The sequence below is a fragment of the Electrona antarctica genome (assembly GCF_951216825.1).
Source record: "Electrona antarctica genome assembly, chromosome: 1".
Lineage (NCBI taxonomy): Eukaryota > Metazoa > Chordata > Actinopteri > Myctophiformes > Myctophidae > Electrona > Electrona antarctica.
Window position 1 is genome coordinate 56716004 of NC_136806.1, and position 22519 is coordinate 56738522.

General features: G+C 43.1%; 1 protein-coding gene across 1 annotated transcript in view; it reads right to left on the bottom strand.

Moving 5' to 3' along the window:
- The window catches only part of LOC306922246 (LIM domain-binding protein 2-like), a 140609-nt gene extending 118090 nt beyond the window's left edge, over window positions 1-22519 (bottom strand). Inside the window, exon 1 of the mRNA XM_079499679.1 lies at window positions 22410-22519. Within this exon, the coding sequence (XP_079355805.1) occupies window positions 22410-22430 (21 nt within the window). The 5' untranslated portion in view covers window positions 22431-22519. The remainder of the gene's footprint in view (window positions 1-22409) is intronic.

Below are 22519 nucleotides of genomic sequence, written 5' to 3' on the forward strand. Positions count from 1 at the left end.
CTTCTTTTCCTTCAGTGTTTCAGGAGTATAGCGAGAGACATGAAATGGCTTTGTTATCGTTAATTTGATGACATGCATCCCAGCAGCATAATTGCTATGGTATATAATTTGCTTGTTATTATTAGCGTGAACCTGCCTGTGGTTCCATCTCTGGATGAAGAGCACAAAAATAGACACTGCATATGAAACAAAACAATATGTGTCTTCCTTAATACACATGGTGCGGGAGGTAGAGTGGCCGTCCGTGAACCGTAGCGTTGCCGGTAGAGGGGTGGGCGATATGGAAAAATATAATATCACAATATTATTTTCAAGCAGAATCACAATACACAATATTATTACTTATTTTCATGCGTACTGTATGGTTATTTTACAGTACAACCACCTACAAGCCAAGGTAACAAAAACTAACAGACCATTTAGACCAAAATACTTTGGCTAACAAAACTGTCGTTCTACAGAACTCAAGTATAAATGAAGGTATAGAACTACAAGTCATAGAATGTGCATTCACTGTATCACGATATACAGGGACGTGCACACATAGACATCAAAGGGGGCTTCAGCCCCCTCCCCTTTTACTCTCTGTAACTGTCCTTTCCAGACCACGAATGCAGCATTCACTACATGGTGAAAGAAATGCAAATGCCACTCCTTTCCATGCCATGCCGGAAGGCAGCATTCAGGAGAATTGATTTTTTTCCGATGTCTCCTGAACTTGAACACAGTACTTTGCGTTGAACAAATTTGTTTACAAATCCATGTGGTTACACACCGCATCTCCAGGGTTGCGCCCCGAAAATAGCAGATCTACAAGCTCACAACGTGTCGCAGCGTGTTGTGAGCTTGTAGATCTGCTATTTTTGTCCAAAAGTGCCCTCCTTACAGGATTTCAGCCCCTGCCCCTCTAACACTCTCTGCACGTCCCTGACGATATATATATAAAAAAATCACACCTGTGTGAACTGAGTGGTGCAACTCCCCCCCAACCCCCTCTCTCTCTCTCTCTCTCTCTCTCTCTCTCTCTCTCTCTCTCTCTCTGGCAACAGTCTCTCTGTTTCTGGCACAACAGCACCACTTTTGCCCCTACTGGTACTCATAGTCACATAGTCACATAGGTAGGTTAACACGGACATTGCTGTTCCTTGGAGTGGTTGCACCACTCAAAAGGTATATAGTGGAGACATTCTATTGTCTCGACATTCTATCGTCTCGACGATATCACCCACCCCTAGTTATACCGGTTCGACACAAACCTCCTCCTGTCCTTGAGCAAGACACCGAACCTCTAACTGCTGTCGATGAGCAGGTTGGTTATACCTTGCGTTAGTTGCTTCCACCATCGCCGGTGTGTGAGTGTAAGACACGTACGTCGTAAAGCGCTTTGGATATAAAAAGGTGGTGCTACAGAAATGCAGAACATTTAACCAGCATCTGCATTCTAATCATGCAGTAACCATGAAACTGAAGAGAATTAAGCCACAACATCCAATCCCACTGCCAAGAGAACGAGAAAGATACTGAGGACAATGAACAGCTACTACGATGAGCACAAATTATAGCCACGGAAAACTAATTTGAATTTTCACTTTATAGTCTGAAGGGATGAAGGTAGTGGTATATGTGTCTATGACTACAATTATGTGGTTGCCTTTGGGTTTAATAGGTATTGGTAAACACCACACTACCAGTGTCAAGTACTAATGTGTGCATTTGCATGCCTGTTTGCTTACCTGCAGTATGTATGCAGGTAACTGTTCACATTTCAGAGGCTGCACAAACAGCGTTGTGCATGTGTGCAATTTGTGTGAATGCGTGCGGGCATGCATGTTTGTTTTTGAATGTCTTCATGTTTGTGTATGTGCGTCCACACGTACACATTCTGTGTGTGTGTGTGTGTGTGTGTGTGTGTGTGTGTGTGTGTGTGTGTGTGTGTGTGTGTGCATGTGCGGGGGGAGTGCATGTGTGTGTGCGTGCGTGCATGTGTGCGTGCGTGCATTACGGTGCATGCGTGTGTGTGTGTGTGTTAATTGCACTAGGCATGTGTGTGGTACAGGAGTTGAGGTCCGCTGGGGCTTGGACCACACTGTATGAATAATGTATCACACCGGGCCATTGCATCTCAGCAACATTGCCTAGGTCTTCTTAAAGTTGCAACTCCTCACCAACCTGCCAGCTGCTGCAGTAAGTTACAGGAACTGGAAGCGGATATTAATATATACCATATCTAAATGTGAATCACGACGACAGCGGCAGCAAAAGCTTAATATATGCTGCTGTTTGATAGCTGTCTAAAGTCGGCGTGCAGCGGTTTAATATAAACATTTCTGATTAAAAAAAAATATATATATATATTTTTTTTTTAAATAGCTAGAACTGGTAGATCTTCAAGCTTGACCTTGTGCAATGTTCACTATTTTTTGCTTAAGTGGTTGATCTGACTAATCAATTTAGTAGATCATACTAAATGAATGAGTTGTTTTTTTCCACGTTGAGCATTTTCATCAAATAAAATACTATGATCCAAAACATGCACTTCTCGATTACTTGATTAATCATGAAACTAATCTATAGAATAAACGCTATAGATCATTGATAGATGCAGCCCTATATACTTTATTATGGATCCCCATTAGCACTTGCAAAAGTGTGGCTATTCTTCCTGGGGGTCCAGTACACAAAAACTCAACACATCATTCACCACAACATACAAATACAATACACAAACATACAATGGTTCACTTACAAAGGATAAGAGTAAGTCTCAAAACAATTGCAATTTTGCATTTTCATCAATATCATTTCATCATAGAAAGGTTAGTAGTCCACTCCAAAGCATGGACCATGGACCATAGAGCAGTGGTTCTCAACCTGTGGGTCACGTCCCCCAGGTGGGGTCCCCACATGATTTTGGGGGGGTCCCCCCCAGATCACAGTGAAGTGACAATGTACAATATCTCTCTAGTGTGTGTGTGTTTGTGTGTGGGGGGGCCTGGGGGGGGTCCCCCTGCTCAAATATGATTATCGTGGGCGGTCGCAGTCTGAAAAGGTTGAGAAACACTAGTTCTACTAGACAAAATAATGGATGTGGATGGTTTTTTAGAAAGGTGAACATCCAAATAGGCCGATGATTGACAATGTGTTCGAAAATATAAAGCCCTCCCAATTAAAAACACACTTTAGGCAAAAGTACCCCCCCCCCCCCCCCACACACACACACACTAGAGAGAGAGGGCTTGTAAACTATAGCGCTTGATATCTTGGATAAACTTTTCATCTGCAGATTTGCACATAAGTGCCAGGCCAGCTGAACAGATGTTGGAGACAGATGCTGGCTATAATTCACCAGTGGGGATCAGTGGAGGTTTCAGTTTGAATGGCACTGAACGAGGAGCCGCCACACACTGGCTCACATGCGCCCAACTCATAGAGGGATTCCATTTTAATGGCACATTTATAGTGACGGGAAACGGGAAATTAAATCATTTATAGAGGACGTGTGTTTGTATATCAATATATGGATTACATTCTGACAAATTATTTTTTTCAGGACAATTTGACTTATAGGCTCATATAGGCTACTTTTGCATTTTAGGCAGTCGAGGCAGGAATCAACCCTGTGATATTCTCATTTATAAGCTGTCAAAAAGTCTCTGTTAAGTTATTAAAGTCAACATTCTAGTTGTTATACACTGACTTGGTGACTCACAGCCACTATGCAAAAGACAGTATGCAAATATATGTAAAATCTAGGTGGGCATGTAAATATATGCAAATGATCCAATTGCGCGTGAAAACATAAGTTTCTCCATGCAGACTCCAGAGCCTGACACTTCAGTCACTAAAATGTGAGTATTCCGATCGATGCAGAGAGCGTTACTGAATGAGGTGAAGTAACAACAGAGCCGACCCGTATATACTTTCACCTCCGGAATGTTTGGCACGTGGGCATCATCACATCTGTGCCTGTGGGCTTAAACATCCTATAAAAAAGATTGATATACTTATAGATGCCCGGCGAAACTAGCAGATCTACAAGCTCACAACGCATAGCAGCGCGACCGCGTTGTGAACTTGTAGATCGGCTTTTTCTTGTTTTCCTTTCTTTTTTTACACACGCCGGCGCGCAACTATATAAGTATCAAATCAGGTGTAATTGTCTAACCCACTCTCTCTCTCACACACAACCAACCGGAGCGTCTGTCTGGGGGGAAACTCGTGCCGCAACACTCCCTGTGCTGTGCATACCTACTACTCTCTCAGAAACTATACCGCAGGAGAACCAGGGTGATGTTGGACCAACCGAACCCCCCCGCCCGGCGGTTAGTACTAGTATAAGGTCCAAGTCCCAACAACAACACAACTCACCTCTGTGCGCGCCTGCAGCCGCTTGTTCATCTCGTAGATCCGGTACTCGGGCTGCACCATGTAGGGCGAGTGTCTCCGGTAGAAGGGTCCGAAGGGCGACGAGTAGAACGGGTCGTTGGTTGAGTTCGACATGTTGTTCTTCTTGTTCCTGTTCGGTATGGTTCCGTTCCGACGACGAGGACGAGGCTCAGCGGGGCATCAGGAGTAGGCGCACCAGCACGGCGCGATCTCAACATCCAAAGCCGCACGGGGGGGCGACGCAGCTAGGCGCACGCCACAAACGGAGTGCGATGCTTTCTCTGAAACCTTCTCCTCCACACACACTACACACACACACACACACACTGACACACACACCGCACAGCACCACCACCGACCTCCTGCTGATTATTGTGTTTGGAGAAACCCCAGCTGCTGCTGCTCCGCTTTTTGCCGAGGCTCTCAACTAAAACACTCTCTCTGACTGTGTGTGACTGCAAGTTGGACACAGGCTAGTTCAGTTCACACACACACACTGCTCTCTCTGGCTGCTGCCTGCTCTACAGCGAGGAGGAGGATGGAGAGGAGGAGGCTGGGGAGGAGGAGGAGGGAGGGAGGAGGAGGGTGGGGAGGGGGGTCTGTTGGTGAAGGGAAGGATGGTTGGGGGCTGAGAAAGGTCGTTTCCTGTTACTGTGTGTGTGTGTGAGTCAGATGAGACCTGCAGAGAAAAGTTCAACTTGAACCACCAGGTTTTTATTTTTTTGTTTTTTTAAGTAGCGATTCTCAAACTTTTTTTTATTTTTTATTCAAGGAACCCCGGGTTTGATATGCTTTTTAATTTATTTATTTTGTATTCATTTTTTTTTATCTCTGAGACCCTGATCTAGATTCAGCGTTAATTGAACTCTGAGAGTGTATACAAATGGACCAAATGGAACCATATAATTATGTCCATATTTGGTTCCATTTGTACTCTCTCTCTCTCTGGGTGATGGATAAGTCAAGTCAAACAAGTCATTTGGTTTCTTCTAACGATCAGCCATTTAGCTGCCCCCCCCCCCCCCCTGCAAGGACACCTGAGGGTCCCCAGCCAGAACCCACGTTGAGAAACAGTTGTGAGAGTCAGTGAGTGCAATAATCGAAATACTGATAAACCAAAAATCCCAACTGTACATTTTGGCTATACATAAATATGCATCGTCTCAGTTGAACCATATATGCTACTTTAAAGCGGGGAACACAATGATGTGTTCATTTTATGGTAGATTACATTTTAGAGCAAGTGTTAGTGCTGGACTGCTGCTATAGGATTATATAGTGTTCATTATTGCAGCAGAACAGGGACGTGTGTTAGAGGGGCAGGGGCTAAAATCCTGTAAGAGGGCACTTTTGGACAAAAATAGTGAAAATAGCAGATCTACTGCGACGCTGCGACGCGTTGAGAGCTTGTAGATCAGCTATTTTCGGGGCGCAACCCAGCACTCTTTAGCTGTAAAGATGCAGCGTAGCCTATACGACATGGATTTCTAAACAAATTTGTTCAACGCAAAATACTGTGTTCAAGTTCAGGAATCAGGAGATTTCGGGGAAAAAAAGCAATTCTCCTGAATGCTGCCTTCCTTCCAGAATGGCATGGAAAGGAGTGGCATTAGCATTTGTTTTCCACCATAGTAAATGCTGCATTCGTGGTCTGGAGAGGGCAGTTTTACAGACGGGTAAAAGGGCAGGGGCTGAAGCCCCCTTTCATGTCTGTGTGTGCACGTCTCTGCAGCAGAATATTTTCCCCGCATGCACATGTAGGTGCAAAGACCTGACATTTTGAAGACTTCACACAGACAATCCACATATAGCACAATGTCATTAATATCATTGTTTACTGTATATTGCCTCCGATCTGATGAAATACATTTTATAGCCTTACACTAATTAGCCTTCAAAAATGTACCAGCCTGTATATTGTGTCAGTTAGAATGTAACTCATCAACAGACAAAAAAAACAAAAACAGAGATATATTAAAAACAAGGAAATTAAGGGTTGAAGGAAATGATAAAGGTATCTTTAAAAGTATAGTATAGAGGATTTAGTATGTAGAATATTCTGTCACATTATCGGCCAAGGACTTTAGTAAGCAAACATCCTTTGAAAAATGTGTCCTTTTGATTCAATGTTATCCATAATTTTGTTATGAATGTGAATACTGAGTCTGTCTGTCTGTCTGCCTGCCTGCCTGCCTGCCTGCCTGCCTGCCTGCCTGCCTGCCTGCCTGCCTGCCTGCCTGCCTGCCTGTCTGTCTGTCTGTCTGCCTGCCTGCCTGCCTGCCTGCCTGCCATTCAAGTTATTGGACTGTTAGACCATTACCTTAAATTGTGTATTCATTGATGGTATTACTTGTTACCATGACTGCAGCTGTAAATTATGTTTCAGTTCAATTTACACCGATGTAAAAGTATATTTACAATCAACCTTGAATTAAATTTAATTCTATCTTGGCTTTCGTGTGCAAGAGACTTGACAGCTCCACTGGGTCCTCTCAGCATGTGTTGATTAGGGAAACTTGTTTTGAATGTTTTTTGTTTTTTTTACCCTGAAACATTGTGCAACATCGTTTCTCCCTGTGCATAGAAATAAGTAAATTCATGGATTGTTCAATTTGTTCCATTTAATATCTCCAAGTTAGCTGTCTTTCAGTGTCCAGGACCCTTAGGGGGTCCTCAGAGTTAATACAGGGGGGGGGGGGGCTTTTAATAAAATGGTATAAATTAAACACTTGAATCTATAGCATCCCCATTCTCATAGGGCAACATTGGTCGAAAATAGCAGATCTACAAGCTCACAATGTGTCGCGCTGAGATGCATTATGAGGTTGTATATTGGCTATTTTCGTCAAAGAGGGACAAAAGAGCAGACCAAGGGTCAAGTTGACTAAGTATTGAGGGTTTAAGTGGTTAAATGTCTGAAAATACACGGGCAGTCCCCAAATAGTACATTAACACGAACCTAACAGATTTTATTTTTAAAAGATGTGTAAACAAACAAAAGAAACACTACATTTACACACCACTGATTCATTGATTGATTGATTACGTTACGTATTAGACAAGAATGTGTCCGCCAACACTGATAGCCAAAGTGCCAAACATTTATTTTAGGACGCAGAGAATAAGTGAACCAACGTTTCGGGTAGGGTCATATACTTGTTCAGGTATACAGTCAGGCAGGGTACAGTCAGACATTGAGGCTAAAAGGATAACACAAAAAAGTATTGGGGACTTGTTTCCATTGTAGTCCTATGTATTCAATTAATCAATATAGCATCAGAAATACACAATAGTACATGTCATCAAAAATACAAAACACTATATGTATTACAGTGAATTTGAAAGAAACCAATGATTCGCATCTTTTAATGGATGGTGTCAGGGCATTCCACATTTTGGTGCCAGAGTCGAATGACAATTTTCCAATGTTTGTTCTATATTTGTGTAGTACCAGATCATTTTTTGTTCCATCTTGTATTGTGGCTGTGTGGGTGTCACTCCCTTTTTAGTTAGTATGAGGGTATTGGGGGCACTGCCCCTTTGACTATCCTAAATACCAATCCCATTTTTATATTGCTTAACCCTGCCTTCTACCCTGAGCCATCCCAGACTAGTAAAGCGCGTTGGACTTAGGTGGGTCATGGGCTTAAGGCAGAGAAATAGTCGAATTTGTTTTAGGATCTGAAAGCTTATAGTCTGAAGCTTAGTTTTGAGTGGCATTGAGATGTTGGAGAACCAAGAGGTACAAGTGTAATGCTGTCAAACAAGTCTATGAAGTTATCTATAGTATGAAATATGAAAAAGTTTAACCTACAGCAAAAATGTATAGTGGACGTGGGGGTCCCCGCTTCATCTCTCTCTCTAAGCTAAGGGGTCCTTGGCACCGATCTATTCACACACAGCTTCACCATATCACATACAGAGTAGACACTTTTCCCGTTAATGGCTTTATTTTAGAATTATATATTTTATTTTCTCCCAAAATCATTAAATGTAAACCGAACATTCCTGAGTAATTGAAAAAGGTTTACTGAAAAATGTGTGCGTGATTAATGAGTCATGCAAGCATGAATTTATTTTCTAAATGCCACCCATTTACTCCAGGTGCTATTCCAGCACTGTTGGAAAAAATGCACGAAAAAGACAAGTAGTAATCGGCCATTTTCGAGCCAACGATCTAACCCTTCTTCTAGCAATAAAAACGCTAATATGCTATTTTTTTATTGAGCTCCAAACATCGTCCCATCACCTCATATCGCCTCATATCTGAGCCTCAATTCAGAGGAAAAACGCCACTGTAGATCGCCGCTATTACAGGAGTCTATGGAGCCGCCATCGTGGTGATGTCAAAAAATAAACGAGCTGAGTGTTGCCTAGCGATGTGGAATGCTACTATGCGGTAAATATAAAATTATTTATTTTTGAGTGGTGCAAACCACTCCAACAACTGGCTTTGTACCCGTGTACCTGTGTTTGTTCGTACCAAAAAAACGAGCATGGTTGCTATGGTTAGCAACCAAAAAAATGAGCATGGTTGCTATGGTTAGTATGTGACGTCACTGACATCACAGATATCACGTCAGAGTGAATCAATCTCTATATAACAATAAATGTGTAGTTGCACCACTCAGTTCACACGGGTGTGATTTTTTTATTTATAGCCTACTATACTATCATAGAACGTAAATATACGTGATTGGCATGCAAGTGTTGGGTTTTATAGATCGTATATACACGTATATGGCTTATTTTCAGTGAATGCCACAGACGAATAACAGTCCACACTATTGATCCATAATGTATAAATGATAGATAAGGGGTCAGGACAACGAGGCCTTTTCGTGGAGGGGTCAGTCTGAAATTTGGACTTAGACTGTTTTTCGTCTGTGGTACTCTTACAATTTGATCATAAAACATGGCCATGCAATTATATTTAAAGGGTTGGAATACCTATCGTATCGCAAGTTCGCAACATAAAAGTATTTGCAAGTTTATTTTCATATAGTACCATACAGACATGAACAGAATCCACTGGCTTCCTCGAAAATCTATCAAACCCTGGCATATACTGTGGAGAATGGTTGATAAGTCAAGTATATACAGCAATGTGTGTGGGGAGTGACGAATCAATTGGCACAGTGGCGTGCACAGACATTTAGAGGGGCAGGTGCTGAAGTGAAAAAAAGGCACCTTGTGCAGCGCGTGGAACCGGCCGGTTGCCTTAATGGTGTGAGATTTATAGATTTTGGGGCCTAAATAATATATTAGAAGCTTTTTATCAAGAATTGATCAATGTCTCCGCATGGTCCACATACTGTACAGTGTACACTACAAAAAAAAGAAGTTATTATTATGATTTTTTCTCGTCAGTTGGTTGGTTGGTTGGTCACCCCAGTCATGACCTATATGGTCATCCCTTGTGACATCATCAGGGATGGAGATCAATATTGGCCAGCAACTCTACATCATGATCTGACCTCAAACCCTCAGATCTCCATATATGGAGCTGACCTGTTCTGACATTCCATATGTTGATCCTTCCCCCAACCGTCCTTCCTCTTCGATGTCTACCTTTTGACCGATACCTGTCCATTCAAACTCTAGACGGGCCCGCCCCAAAGTTATTAGTGCAGCCGCGCCCGGCAGCCGGCGAAAACTTCTCAACAGGCCCGAAAATTAATATAAGGCCCGGCCCTACCTGGGCCCTCATCAAACCCTGTACACTCAAGACACTGCCCCCGTTAGATCTCCATATATGAAGCGGACCTGTTCTGACTTTCCATATGTACACACAAGCCACGCTTGTATGGCCAGTACAGAATTCATTCCATATGTTGATCTGACCAACAGCGCCAGTGCTCGCCCAGCAGTCTGTGCACTCAGTGCATCTGCCAGTAAGTCGCCTTCAGGCGTCTTACTGCTTGTAAGTGATATGTATTTGTTTAAAAAAAGTATTCTGATATAAATCAATGCTAAGTATAAAGTGTTACCAGGGTTTTCCCCTTTTCTCCAGCTCTTTAATAAACAGAAAATACATTTTCAGGTGGGTCGCCAATTTCAGCCAATCAGGAAAGGCTATCCACTTCTCAGGTTCAGTAAACGGGGATCTCCTGCATGGTCTCTCGCCGGCTCTTTAATCAACAGAAAATACATTTTCAGGTGAGTTGCCAATTTCAGACGATCAGGATATAGTACCCATTTATCAGCTTCAATTTTTACAGTGTGCCAGTTCCAATATGTGTCTCTGCTCACTCCTTTGTGTCATCACTTCCAATTCCACTTGTTCATCCTGTATTCTGTGGGTTCGCAGATCCTGATGATCTGATCCTGACCTGAAAATGCATTTTCTGTTTAATAAAGAGCTGGACTTTGACAGGGAGACCTCTGTTACTAAACAAACTCTGTATAGCAATGATTGCTGCAGCATACAGAGATATCGAACACGTATTTTAACAAACAAACTAAAATCACTGCATCTTTCTTTAATATATCCAATGAACCAAAACACCTATTCAGAATGGACGAGTACATATACTGTATGGACAGTGTGCAATAAGACAACACGATGTGCAATTCATTGACATAAAATGGTACACGTTAAGATAATGCGAGTCATGTGCGCTGAGATATACGTTCTGTATACTGTATATGTCCCATTGGAATTTGGAATGTAATACTAGTGCTTTTCCACAAACTAGACACATCTAGACACCAGAGATAATTGTCTTGCAAAGTGCAGCATCATTTCTGACACGGGAGATTACATTTGGTGAGTTTTTCCCTGTATTGTGTCCCCCTTTGGTCCCCCGTATAGATGGAGCCTGGACTTCAAACAAGCCACAAGAGGCTAAAAATAAACAGCCAAGCCTTCGCTGCCGAAGCGATGCCACCAAATCTCTCACAAACTGCCCACACCAGGACCTTAATGAACAGAATTTCATGAAGTCAGACTTTTTAATCCAAAACCGTGTGAATGGGGAGAGGCGGTCTGAATCGAGTGAGATAAAAGTTGTAATCCAAAATGCCTCGGGCATCCAGTTGGGTAATTAAAAAAAAATAAGTTTGAAAAATCTATTAATAAACCTTTAATTAAAAACTACATTTTTTAATATCTCAAGACCTTTTCAATTGACATTTCTAACAGGATTTGGTCGCTCGCCTAAAGCGCTTATACCACTCAAGTGCTGTTATAGTACAGTACATTAAACTGAGCAACTGTAACAGATTTCACTATTAACTGGCTTTTATTATTCAAATTATATACTGTACAAACTGTATTCTACAGTATATGAGGGAGGAAATTCTGGGTAGGTGTATATGCCATCTCTGTTCCACCTGCTCTACAAGCATAGACAATACACCCCCCAAAAAATACAAAATACTCTGATTACCATTCAACTCATGGACGGTGTTCTAATAGTTCGCAATGATCAGCTCCAGTTTGCATCATTTTTATGATGCTGGCATTACAGAGCAGACTGAAAAATAAGCTGAATTCATTTTACCTGTGAGGCTGTGCAGTGAGCGTGTTCTACCGTGCCAACGTACGTGTGTGTGTGCGTGTGCGTGCGTGCGTGCGTGCGCGTGTGTGTGTGTGTGTATATACGATCTACTGTGTGTGATGTGTACCATTTTCCGCACTGGCCTTGTTGCAAAGTGAATTTCCCTAAAGATAAATGGCACTGTGCCTCAGTAGTATCTGTATCTCTGTATGTTTAAAGCCCCTGCTATCTGTTTAATACAGGGACACGTACTAAAGGACGAGGTGTAGGAGAGGTGCTTTTTAGTAGTGAAACACAGCAAGGTGAGGACACAAAACACTTGTGGATGAGAATGGAAATGGGTCAGGACACATATAGACATTCTGCCTCTGCCGGCCTTCCCTCTCCGTGTTACTATGGTAACATAGCCTATCTTCCTACCTACCTACCCTCAGCTAGTGCACAAAAGTATACAACCGTGGCAGAGCTTGCTACAGGTTTCGCACCTGAACGCACCACCGATGCCGTTCCTGAAGAACTTTGGAAACATGTTATTTTCCTGTTGCAAGGGAGGGGGGGAGGGGGGGGGGGAGGGGGGGCTGACGCTAAAAAAGTTTTCAGGTTCATGTGATGTTGTGAGCTGTGCTGAAAAGTATAGTCCACACTAATTTACCTTATTTAAAAATAAAAAAAGCCGTTTTGCTAACATGCGGAATGAGTGGCGAGACTTATTTGGGGTGGGTGGGGGACGGTTCAAAAAGATTATTATTTTGAAGCTTATACTGAAGCTACAGTACAGATATGACTGACACACTAATGAAATGAGATTACCAAACATATAGATTTTCAATTTGCCCATCATCGAGCACGATAATGCAACACACAAGTCATTTAAAGCTGTTGTTTTGTTGTGGCCACATGATTTAAAAAAAAAAAAACACCACCAAAAATCTTCTCTTAACTATATCTTCATACCAGTTGTCTGCACACCTAGGAGGTGGGAAAACCTGCAAACTAGAATGAGAACACTCGAGAAAAATGTGTCCTCTTTTTCAAGCACACAACTGTTTTCCAAATATGGATGAAATATACCCCGGATGCTGGAGCAAGCAAGTTCTATGGCGGAATCTCATTAGCATCGTAATAGCTTCCAGGCTCATTTGCATTTTTGCCGTGAGTGATTTTTTTTCTCCCTCTCTCTCCTTCTCCTCTTCGCTGCATGGATGAAATAAAGAAATAAAGAAAAAGAAAAAAAGAGGTAAAACTTTGAACCATCATACTTTATTTCATTATTTATGTTAACCCATTTTGACCTGAGGACGATTCTACAAGTCTTCTAAATCATGACAGTTTTCTGAAAAACCTTATGTTTCTCAGTGGTGCTCAATATTTCATGTCAAGGACCCCAAAAATGATATGTAATTGACCCCCCATCTGAAAATATGTAGTTCCAGCAAAGATTTGAGTTAAAAATGTTCGCTCTGTAACTATATATTCAAAGATTTTAAAAAAATAGCAGATCTACAAGCTCGTAGCGCGCCACTCGGTGGCGCGCTATGAGCTTGTAGATCTGCTATTTTTCAATAGCTAAAGCATAGCATAATGCTTAAAACACCAAAAGGGGTTCCCCGCCCAAAAGGGGTTAAACAAAATGTAATTGAAAAGCACTTTTCAATTATGCCACTTCCATATACCAGTGACAAATGAATTTTGCCGGCGTCATGTCAACCAATTATGGAAAGACACACACAACTACAAACTAATATTTGCGCACAGGGATGACGAATTAGTCTAAATAGATTAATGTACAGCGAGTTTGGGCATTTGGCGCTCTTTCAGAAATAGCCTATGTTTTACTGTACAAAAGGTTTAGGGCATGAAAATCAACTTGGCAGCAATATTCTGGGTGGTGTTGATGTTATGATCACAAAAACATTATGAATAGATATCATTGCCAAATGTTTGACGTTGCATGATGTGGTGAAACAGTGCAATAACATCTTGAAATCTTGATAACTTTAACCCATTCAAAGCATGTGTCATTTTAGCATTGGTTATTAAAATAGCAGATAGACACGCTCACATCGCTTGTAGATCTGCTATTCTTGAAAAAGCGTGAACATTCGTGCAAATCTATGAATATCTTTTTTAAAGCAAAACATTTGACTCAAATGTCCTTCTTGGGGTCCCTGGAACCAAATATTTTGAGATGGGGGTCGGTGGCCAAATACATAATCATTTTGGGGGTCCTTGACATGAAAAGGTCTCTGGTCTTAATGGGTTGAAGTGAAAAAACTATTATGATGATCCAAACATTGACTTACAATGGTGGTCATTTCTACGAAGGCTTATTACTGCCGTCTCGAGAAAAATGTGGCAAATTTCTGACTTTAAAAACTCACAGAATTGCGACATTAATCTCAGGAGATTTCGGAGAAAAATTTCGCAAATTTCTGACTTTATAATCTCACAGAATTGCCACACTAAACACATTAAATTCTGCCACTTAATGTGGCAGAATTGCCACATTAATGTCGCAAATTATTTTAAAGTCAGAAGTTTGAAACATTTTTCTCAGAAATGTCTCTGAGATTAATGTCAGAAAATTGCCCTGCCCCCCTCACCGAGATGGCAGTAATAAGCCTTCATAAATTTCATACAGAGTACAATTAACGTAAAATTACAAAGTGTACTGTATTTTATATTGAAGTGATTTTCAGTCCATCTCTCTCTTGCATATTATTTGGGCTTGTCTGAGGACGACAGAGATATTTAGTTTTAGTAGTGGAGAAAATCTGGAGAAATAGCAGATCTACAAGCTCATAGCGCGCCGAGTGGCGCGCTACGAGCTTGTAGGTCTGCTATTTCCATTTTCTCGCTGCACTGCTATGGTTTATATGCTCACAGCTTGTCATGTGCAGAGAGACTGCAGGCTGGTTTTTATTTTATTTTATTTTTCTGCAGTTCAGTGGCCCAGCTAGCAAAGAGTTAATATTTTCAACCAGCTCTGCCTAGGCTCTGACACACACACACACACACACACACACACACACACACACACACACACACACACACACACACACACACACACACACACACACACACACACACACACACACACACACACACACACCATCACCCTTGATCACACTCAGACACACACACACACACACACACACGCACGAACACGAACACACACACAAACCCATAATTCCCAGCACTCCCCCTCTCCAATGCTACCGCCCCCCCTCACCCACCACAACCGCCAGCCTCCCCCCCAACACACACACACACACACACACACACTGCTTCCCCTGCCTCTCTGCCGCCCCCCCTCCCTCCCTCCCCCTCCTCCTCCTCTCGTCTCTCCTCCGTTCCCCTCCTCCATCTCTACCCTGCTCGCCCCCGCTCCCCCCCCCAGCACCACCACCCTCCCCTCCCCCCCCCCCCCCCCACCCCTCCCCTCCCTCCCCTCAGGTCAGTTAATAAGCGGAGCTGAGCTGGAGCCTCATGCCTGGTTGTCTGGCGGACATGCAGAGCACCGTCTCCTGGGAATTGGCTCATGCAGAAATGCCCCTCCGCCGAGGGAATGGAATTTTACCCCTCGCTAAGACACCCCAGCCACACCGCGCAGCGGGGACCCTGACAGGCACGCACGCACGCGCACGTCTATGTGATGGCACATATAAAGTGCACACATGCACGATCGCGCACAGCCCACGTCTATGTGATGGCACATATAAAGTGCACGCACGCACGCGCCGCACATGCACGCACGTGCACAGCCCGCACGTCTATGTGATGGCACATATAAAGCAAACGAGTTCTGTCAACCAACCACACACACACACACACACACACACACACACACACACACACACACACACACACACACACACACACACACACACACACACACACACACACACACGTCCCTGGAGTGTGTTCCATATAAGACGTGTCCTCATCCCTCCAAGTGAAGTGACCATGCAGTACCATAGAAACAAACACTTATTTTCCGCCAGAATCATCAGGAAGCCATCATTACGTTAATGGCAACTCTCTCTTAGGGGACATGCAGTGATATAGTCTTATCTCGCGCACAGTCAGTGCCATGCTTTTTTTTTTCACGGCCCCGGTCCCGTATATATACGCTGGGACATCAGTGGCTGCGTTGGCACCTAATGAGATGGCCCTGCAGAATTAAAAACTATATGCTGGGCTCTCACTGCCTCGAGATGAGGCGCTCCTTAAACCCACAGCTCCATCTATTGGTCTCCGATGCTACACGGAGAGAGAGAGAGAGAGAGAGAGAGAGAGAGAGAGAGAGAGAGAGAGAGAGAGGACCGTAGACAGTGGTGGAAAAAGTAGTCACATTTTGTACTTAAGTATCAATACTGCAATATAGGAATACTATTTTTTACAAGTGAAAGTCCGGAATTCAAAATTTACTTGAGTAAAAGTACAAAGGTAAAAAGTAGAAAGTACTCTTTATGCAGAATGTCTCATTTCAGGTTTTTCAAGTGTACATGTATGGAAATCCTTTGGAAAAAAGCAGATCTACAAGCTAGCTCACAATGTGTCGCATAGTATTAGCGACACATTGTGAGCTTGTATCGGCTAATTTCAAATGGCCGAAATGTAATAGTAAGAATAATAATAGGGCTGAAGTATAGGTAATATATGTTTTTGTAATAATAAACCTAATCTACAAAATAACTAGTACTAAAGTTGTCAAATAAATGTAGTGGAGTAACAGTACAATATTTGCCTCGATCCAACATCTAGTGGAGTAGAAGTAAAAGTATTGGACATTGGAAAGACTACTAAGTACAGTACAAATACCTCAAAATTGTACTTAAGTACAGTAGTTGAGTACATGTACTTGTTATACTTTCCACCATGGAGCGTATATAATGGGGAGAAAGTGCTGTGACAGTCTGGCAGGCAGAGAGGGACTGATTGTTTCATTTGTCTTATCGCCGTGTCAGTGAACAAGCAGCTATTAAATGTAAATTCAAGAGTATAGCTAAAAAACAATATTCTAAATGCACTGTAAATTAAGGAGAGGGACTTGGAAAACAGTGTTTTCGGCAGACAGTATATGGACATAAGTGCCAATGTATCCCATGCAGTGCTGCTTTGCCTTGCCGACACGTTCCTTATTTGGCATGGAGTTGAGTTCTGAATGTTCTTTTTTCCTCTTCCATTAATGAATGTGGTCCTTGTGTGTTCAGACCATGCTGTTTTTAGGACGATATCATGTGACTGATGAGACGTGATGAATCATTTCAGGTCAGTCGGATCGGAATATGATTCATACCTCCGACCGACAGAGCTGGATTTGCTGGGGGGGGGGGAAGAAGAAGAATTTAATAAATACAGAAACCTTCCGTGTAGAGTTGTGCTTATATACGCACGTCTGCAACACGCAGAACAGACAGTAAGGAGACAGTAAGGAGCTTGTATATATGCTATTCTTTTTGCCAAATGTTCACCACAAAGAATAAGGATGATAGATACTCCAACATGTGGTTAGAAAGAAAGAAAGAATGAAAGAAAGAAAGAAAGAAAGAAAGAAAGAAAGAAAGAAAGAAAGAATGAAAGAATGAAAGAAAGAAAGGGCAGTCCAGGTTCCATCATCTATACACACTTGATCAACTGAGCATGAATCCGCTGGGCAATTAACTGAAAATATATCAAAACCGATATTTAGGACCAATAATAATAACTGACGTCGTTTTGCTCATGCTAGGCGAATCGAATAATTTATCAACAGGTTTTTTTGGTGCCGTTGAATAGAAAACAATTCTATATATAATCGACTAAAATCGATTTGTCTGATTGACCAATTACTACAGCTCTGTGGGGTTGGGGGGCCTGCCCTGCAGACGTGGCGTTCTATACCAGCTCAACTGGTACGAGGCTGAGCCATTGCAGCATCGACTCCCAGCCACCCAACCCCATCCTCCATGTACAGATTACCGCCACTCTTCCGGAGGGGATTAGCAGTCACACACAGCATAAACCGGTGTCACTTGCACAATTGAATTGTTCACAGACAAGACCCCCATGCATGCAATCCATGCATGCAGCCTGGCTATAGTAACAGACTGTGGTTGGGAGAGGTTGGGTTGGGAAGACGTCTCAATGCTTAAAGCTGCTATTTAAGCAATAATATGTCAACATTTTAATGACTTTGTTTTTTCATTTATTTTTTGGTATTCAGACAGCCACAGTCTCTGTGACACATCTATAGGGGCCACAATCTGCATTCAAAGATGTTCCTTTGTCATTGGTCGAAAAAAAACCCAGTCGAAATGACATCAGGAAGTATAGACATGGGCAAATCGACCAATGACAAAGCTTCTAGGAAAATCTTTGAATGCAGATTGTGGCCCCTAGATGTGTCACAGAGACTACATTTTGGGAGAGTTTACCCATTGCTGGCTGTCTGAATACCAAAAAAATAAATAAAAGGTCATTCAAAGTTTGACATATTATTGCTTATAGCAGCTTTGCTCCGCCGTGCAACGACGTTGTGCACCGAAAATAGCTGATCTACAAGCTCTATAACGCATCACGTGCATCATTATATGACGTGTGTAACGAAGGATAAATCGGGCTTGAGAGGCATGTGGTTCAGGCCTAATTATCAAAACATAACCCGTCCGTCTGACCTTAACTGGGAAAATATAGTACATTCGCAAAAAAAAAATTATATTCACAAATATAATATTCACAAAAGAAGCAATATTTGGTGGAATGTGGAAACACGTGCCTTGAATTCGAATGGAATTTTTAAGAGGAATATTACTCTCTGTGCCAAACACACCATGGAGATGGAGGTGTGTGTGCGCGACTGCGCGTGTGCGTGCGTGCATGTGTGCGTGCGTGCGCGCGTGCGGCCGTGCGTGGGGGGGGGAGTGGGAGGGGCGGTATACAGAGATAGCCCCCTCCACACAGCACCAACTTAATGTGCAGCACTGTGAAATGCTGAATGCGATGTGAGCTTGTAGGTCTGCTATATATTTTCAGCGCGGTGCGCCGCCGTACGACAGAGTATAAATCAGGCTTAAGGCAGCAGCATATACACCATGAAAGAGTCTCACGCTATAAATATTAATCGATTACGCATAACATATTCCTGCACCTTGTGAATTGATGATAATTTCCAATGGCATGGTGGTGTGCTGTGTTAGGTAGTGGAGGCTTTCCAATGGCATGGTGGTGTGCTGTGTTAGGTAGTGGAGGCATGGTGGTGATGGCATGGTGGTGTGCTGTGTTAGGTAGTGGAGGCATGGTGGTGATGGCATGGTGGTGTGCTGTGTTAGGTAGTGGAGGCTTGTTCCAATGGCATGGTGGTGTGCTGTGTTAGGTAGTGGAGGCTTGGCATGGTGGCATGGTGGTGTGCTGTGTTAGGTAGTGGAGGCTTTCCAATGGCATGGTGGTGTGCTGCGTTAGGTAGTGGAGGCTTGGCATGGTGGCATGGTGGTGTGCTGTGTTAGGTAGTGGAGGCTTGTTCCAATGGCATGGTGGTGTGCTGTGTTAGGTAGTGGAGGCTTGTTCCAATGGCATGGTGGTGTGCTGCGTTAGGTAGTGGAGGCTTGTTCCAATGGCATGGTGGTGTGCTGTGTTAGGTAGTGGAGGCTTGTTCCAATGGCATGGTGGTGTGCTGTGTTAGGTAGTGGAGGCTTGGCATGGTGGTGTGCTGTGTTAGGTAGTGGAGGCATGGTGGTGTGCTGCGTTAGGTAGTGGAGGCATGGTGGTGTGCTGTGTTAGGTAGTGGAGGCATGGTGGTGTGCTGTGTTAGGTAGTGGAGGCATGGTGGTGTGCTGTGTTAGGTAGTGGAGGCATGGTGGTGTGCTGTGTTAGGTAGTGGAGGCATGGTGGTGTGCTGTGTTAGGTAGTGGAGGCTTGCGGTTACTTTTTCTTACCTCCACCACCACAAAGCAGCTGAGAAACCCAAGCTCGTCTCGTTTACAGAAAGATAAAAAGAAACTGGTTCTTCAGAGTGGTGATGCCATAGATGGGACCATTTTTGGTTCCAGAAAGAACTCTTTCAAAACCATTTATTTTAATGGTTCTATGAAATAAAATCTAAACGTATACCACTTTAAACCCTAATACTCCATCGACCTCATGGTGTCCGCCATGGTTCTATACTTGGCCTGCTTCTTCGTCTCCCTCTTCGCTAAAAATGCAGCATCAACAAGCTTGTAGATCTGCTATTTTTCTATGAATATTCAACGTTTTTTGTTAGCACCCGATCCGATCATTTGGAAAAGGCAGTGATCGGCCCCCGATTTCCGATCACGTGATCGGGTCAACCATAGATGGAACCATATATACTGTAGCCATTTAAATAACCATTAAGAACCACATCTTTTCTGCATGTAGCTATTTCTAGTGCAGAGAGCCAAGGCATCTCTCTCTCTCTCTCTCTCTGCCCCCCCCCCCCCCCCCCCCTCTCGGGATATAAGCCTTTCAAAAGTCCTCGTCAGATTTTGCAGCGCAGACCGTACTTCGGCAGCCTGCCGCCTCCACATCTCTGTCGCCCCCCCCCCCAACTCTCCTCCACCCCACCCCAACACCCTACCACCCACCCACCCACCCAGCCAGCCTCCTCTCCTTCTCCTCTGCTCTCCTCTCACGGCGGCCCACTCTGCAGATGTTTTGGATATATATTCTCTCCGAGGAGAAAGAAAAAACGCCGCCAACTGCCAAGTGCTAACAAAATGCCCTTCGGTCGTCTCACAGCAGCACCAGAACTATAGTCTCCAGCACTGTGGTGATTGTGTGAGTGTGGTGGTGGTGGTGGGGGGGTGGGGGGGGGGGGGGGGGGGGATAGGCTAATGGTTGGCGGGAGACATTAGCGGAGCGGTGGCCAACATTCCAGCGTGCAGACAGAGAGGGGTCACTCTGAGGTTAGCCCCAACATTGCCGATGTCGCATTTATACGTTGCACCTATAGGAAGCTCCTAATTAGCCAACCCGGCTGTATAGCGACTGTGTGCTCAAAATTAACATTGTGGCAATGCAATTTAAAAAGAAAAAAAGAATGACATAATTATGGTTTGTTGAGAACCAACAGTAAAGGTTTGATAGCTTGGAAGCTACAACGTTTTCAGACATGCATTCAGTTTTGGCGTTTGGCTGTGATGAGTGTAGGCTATATACTATACTATAGCATGTTAAGCTTGATTTATACTTGGTTGCTCGACATGTCACTCTGCAGAAATAGCAGCTCTACAAGCTGACAATGCATATGGCGATTAGGCTTCCAGCTCCTGCATGGCATACATGATGACATCAGGATGCAGCAGGTGTGTAGAACATTTCAGCCATTGAGGCCAATTATTGTGAAATACCATAACCATTTTAGCTCCTCTCCAACCGAAGCCTTCAACAGTAATTGTTGAAGTATGTTGAAATATGTTTCTATATCTCCGCTATAAGACTCAAATTGGACTTGCATCGTTATAAGGGGTATATCTATCAAAATCGCTTTCACTTCTGCTCATAGGGGCCACTACAAAGGCAATAGGCAGGGCTGGTATGTATGTTTGGGCAAATTCCTCGATATCGATAATGTGACATGTTGGGGATGACTATTGATGCTTTCAGAAAAGACAGTTTTGAGAGTAGTAACATGGCTATGTGCTGTGTCTGGTTAAGAAGATTAGAGAGGTATTAAAATGTAGGCTGTTCAAAGAATTCATGCAGCATGTTAAAAATGGAAATTCAAGAAGGTGATGAGCACGCCGAGACTGTCCTGTTCATACACGGTAACGTTCTGTCTAAAATGTACAAAATTCATTATTGACAACATCACTGTCATGGCCCGTATTCATGTTTTGGAGGGAAAATGTGCTGCTTGCTTTAAAAATAATTATTAATTCTGGAAGAATTCATATAATGTTTCAGCTTAAGATTGATTAGGTGTTTTTTTGTGTGCTATTTTCAGCATGCAACCAAGTGTAAAATGACTTCTACTGGATCTCTTGTCCACTAGTCCCTTCCTAACATTTTAGTCTAGTTTTTATTTGTTGACAAAATTGTCAATACATTTAGTCTTAGTTTTAGTCATCATAGCTTAGTTCTCATCTAGTTTCCATTTAGTGTTCGTCAGTGAAAAAAGGGAGTCGACGAACATTTTTCGTCTTGGTTTTTAGTCGACGAAATCAACACTGCATGATAAGTACAGGGTGCAAAAACACTCAGTTGCTCTCTCTCTCTCTCTCTCTCTCTCTCTCTCTCTCTCTCTCTCTCTCTCTCTCTCTCTCTCTCTCTCTCTCTCTCTCTCTCTCAGCAATCCATCTCCCAGGCGCATGCAGAGCGCATCCTCATGCCCGGGCTGAGGATAATAATAATAATAAACCAATCTGACCTATTATTAACTTACTGAATAAAGAGAGAGGACATTTTTATAATAATGCTATGGTCTGCATTTACTGTGGCTCCTTTTACAATTTGCTTTATACGCTTATACCCCTTCACATGCAAACATTCACACACTGGGCAGAGATGCAAGTCACAAACCTTGTTATCTGGAGCACGCATGCAGTTATTAGGGGTTCAGTGTCTTGCTCAAGGACAGTTTGACACGACGCCATGAGGATCCATGAGGAATCGAACCAGGAACCTTGGCC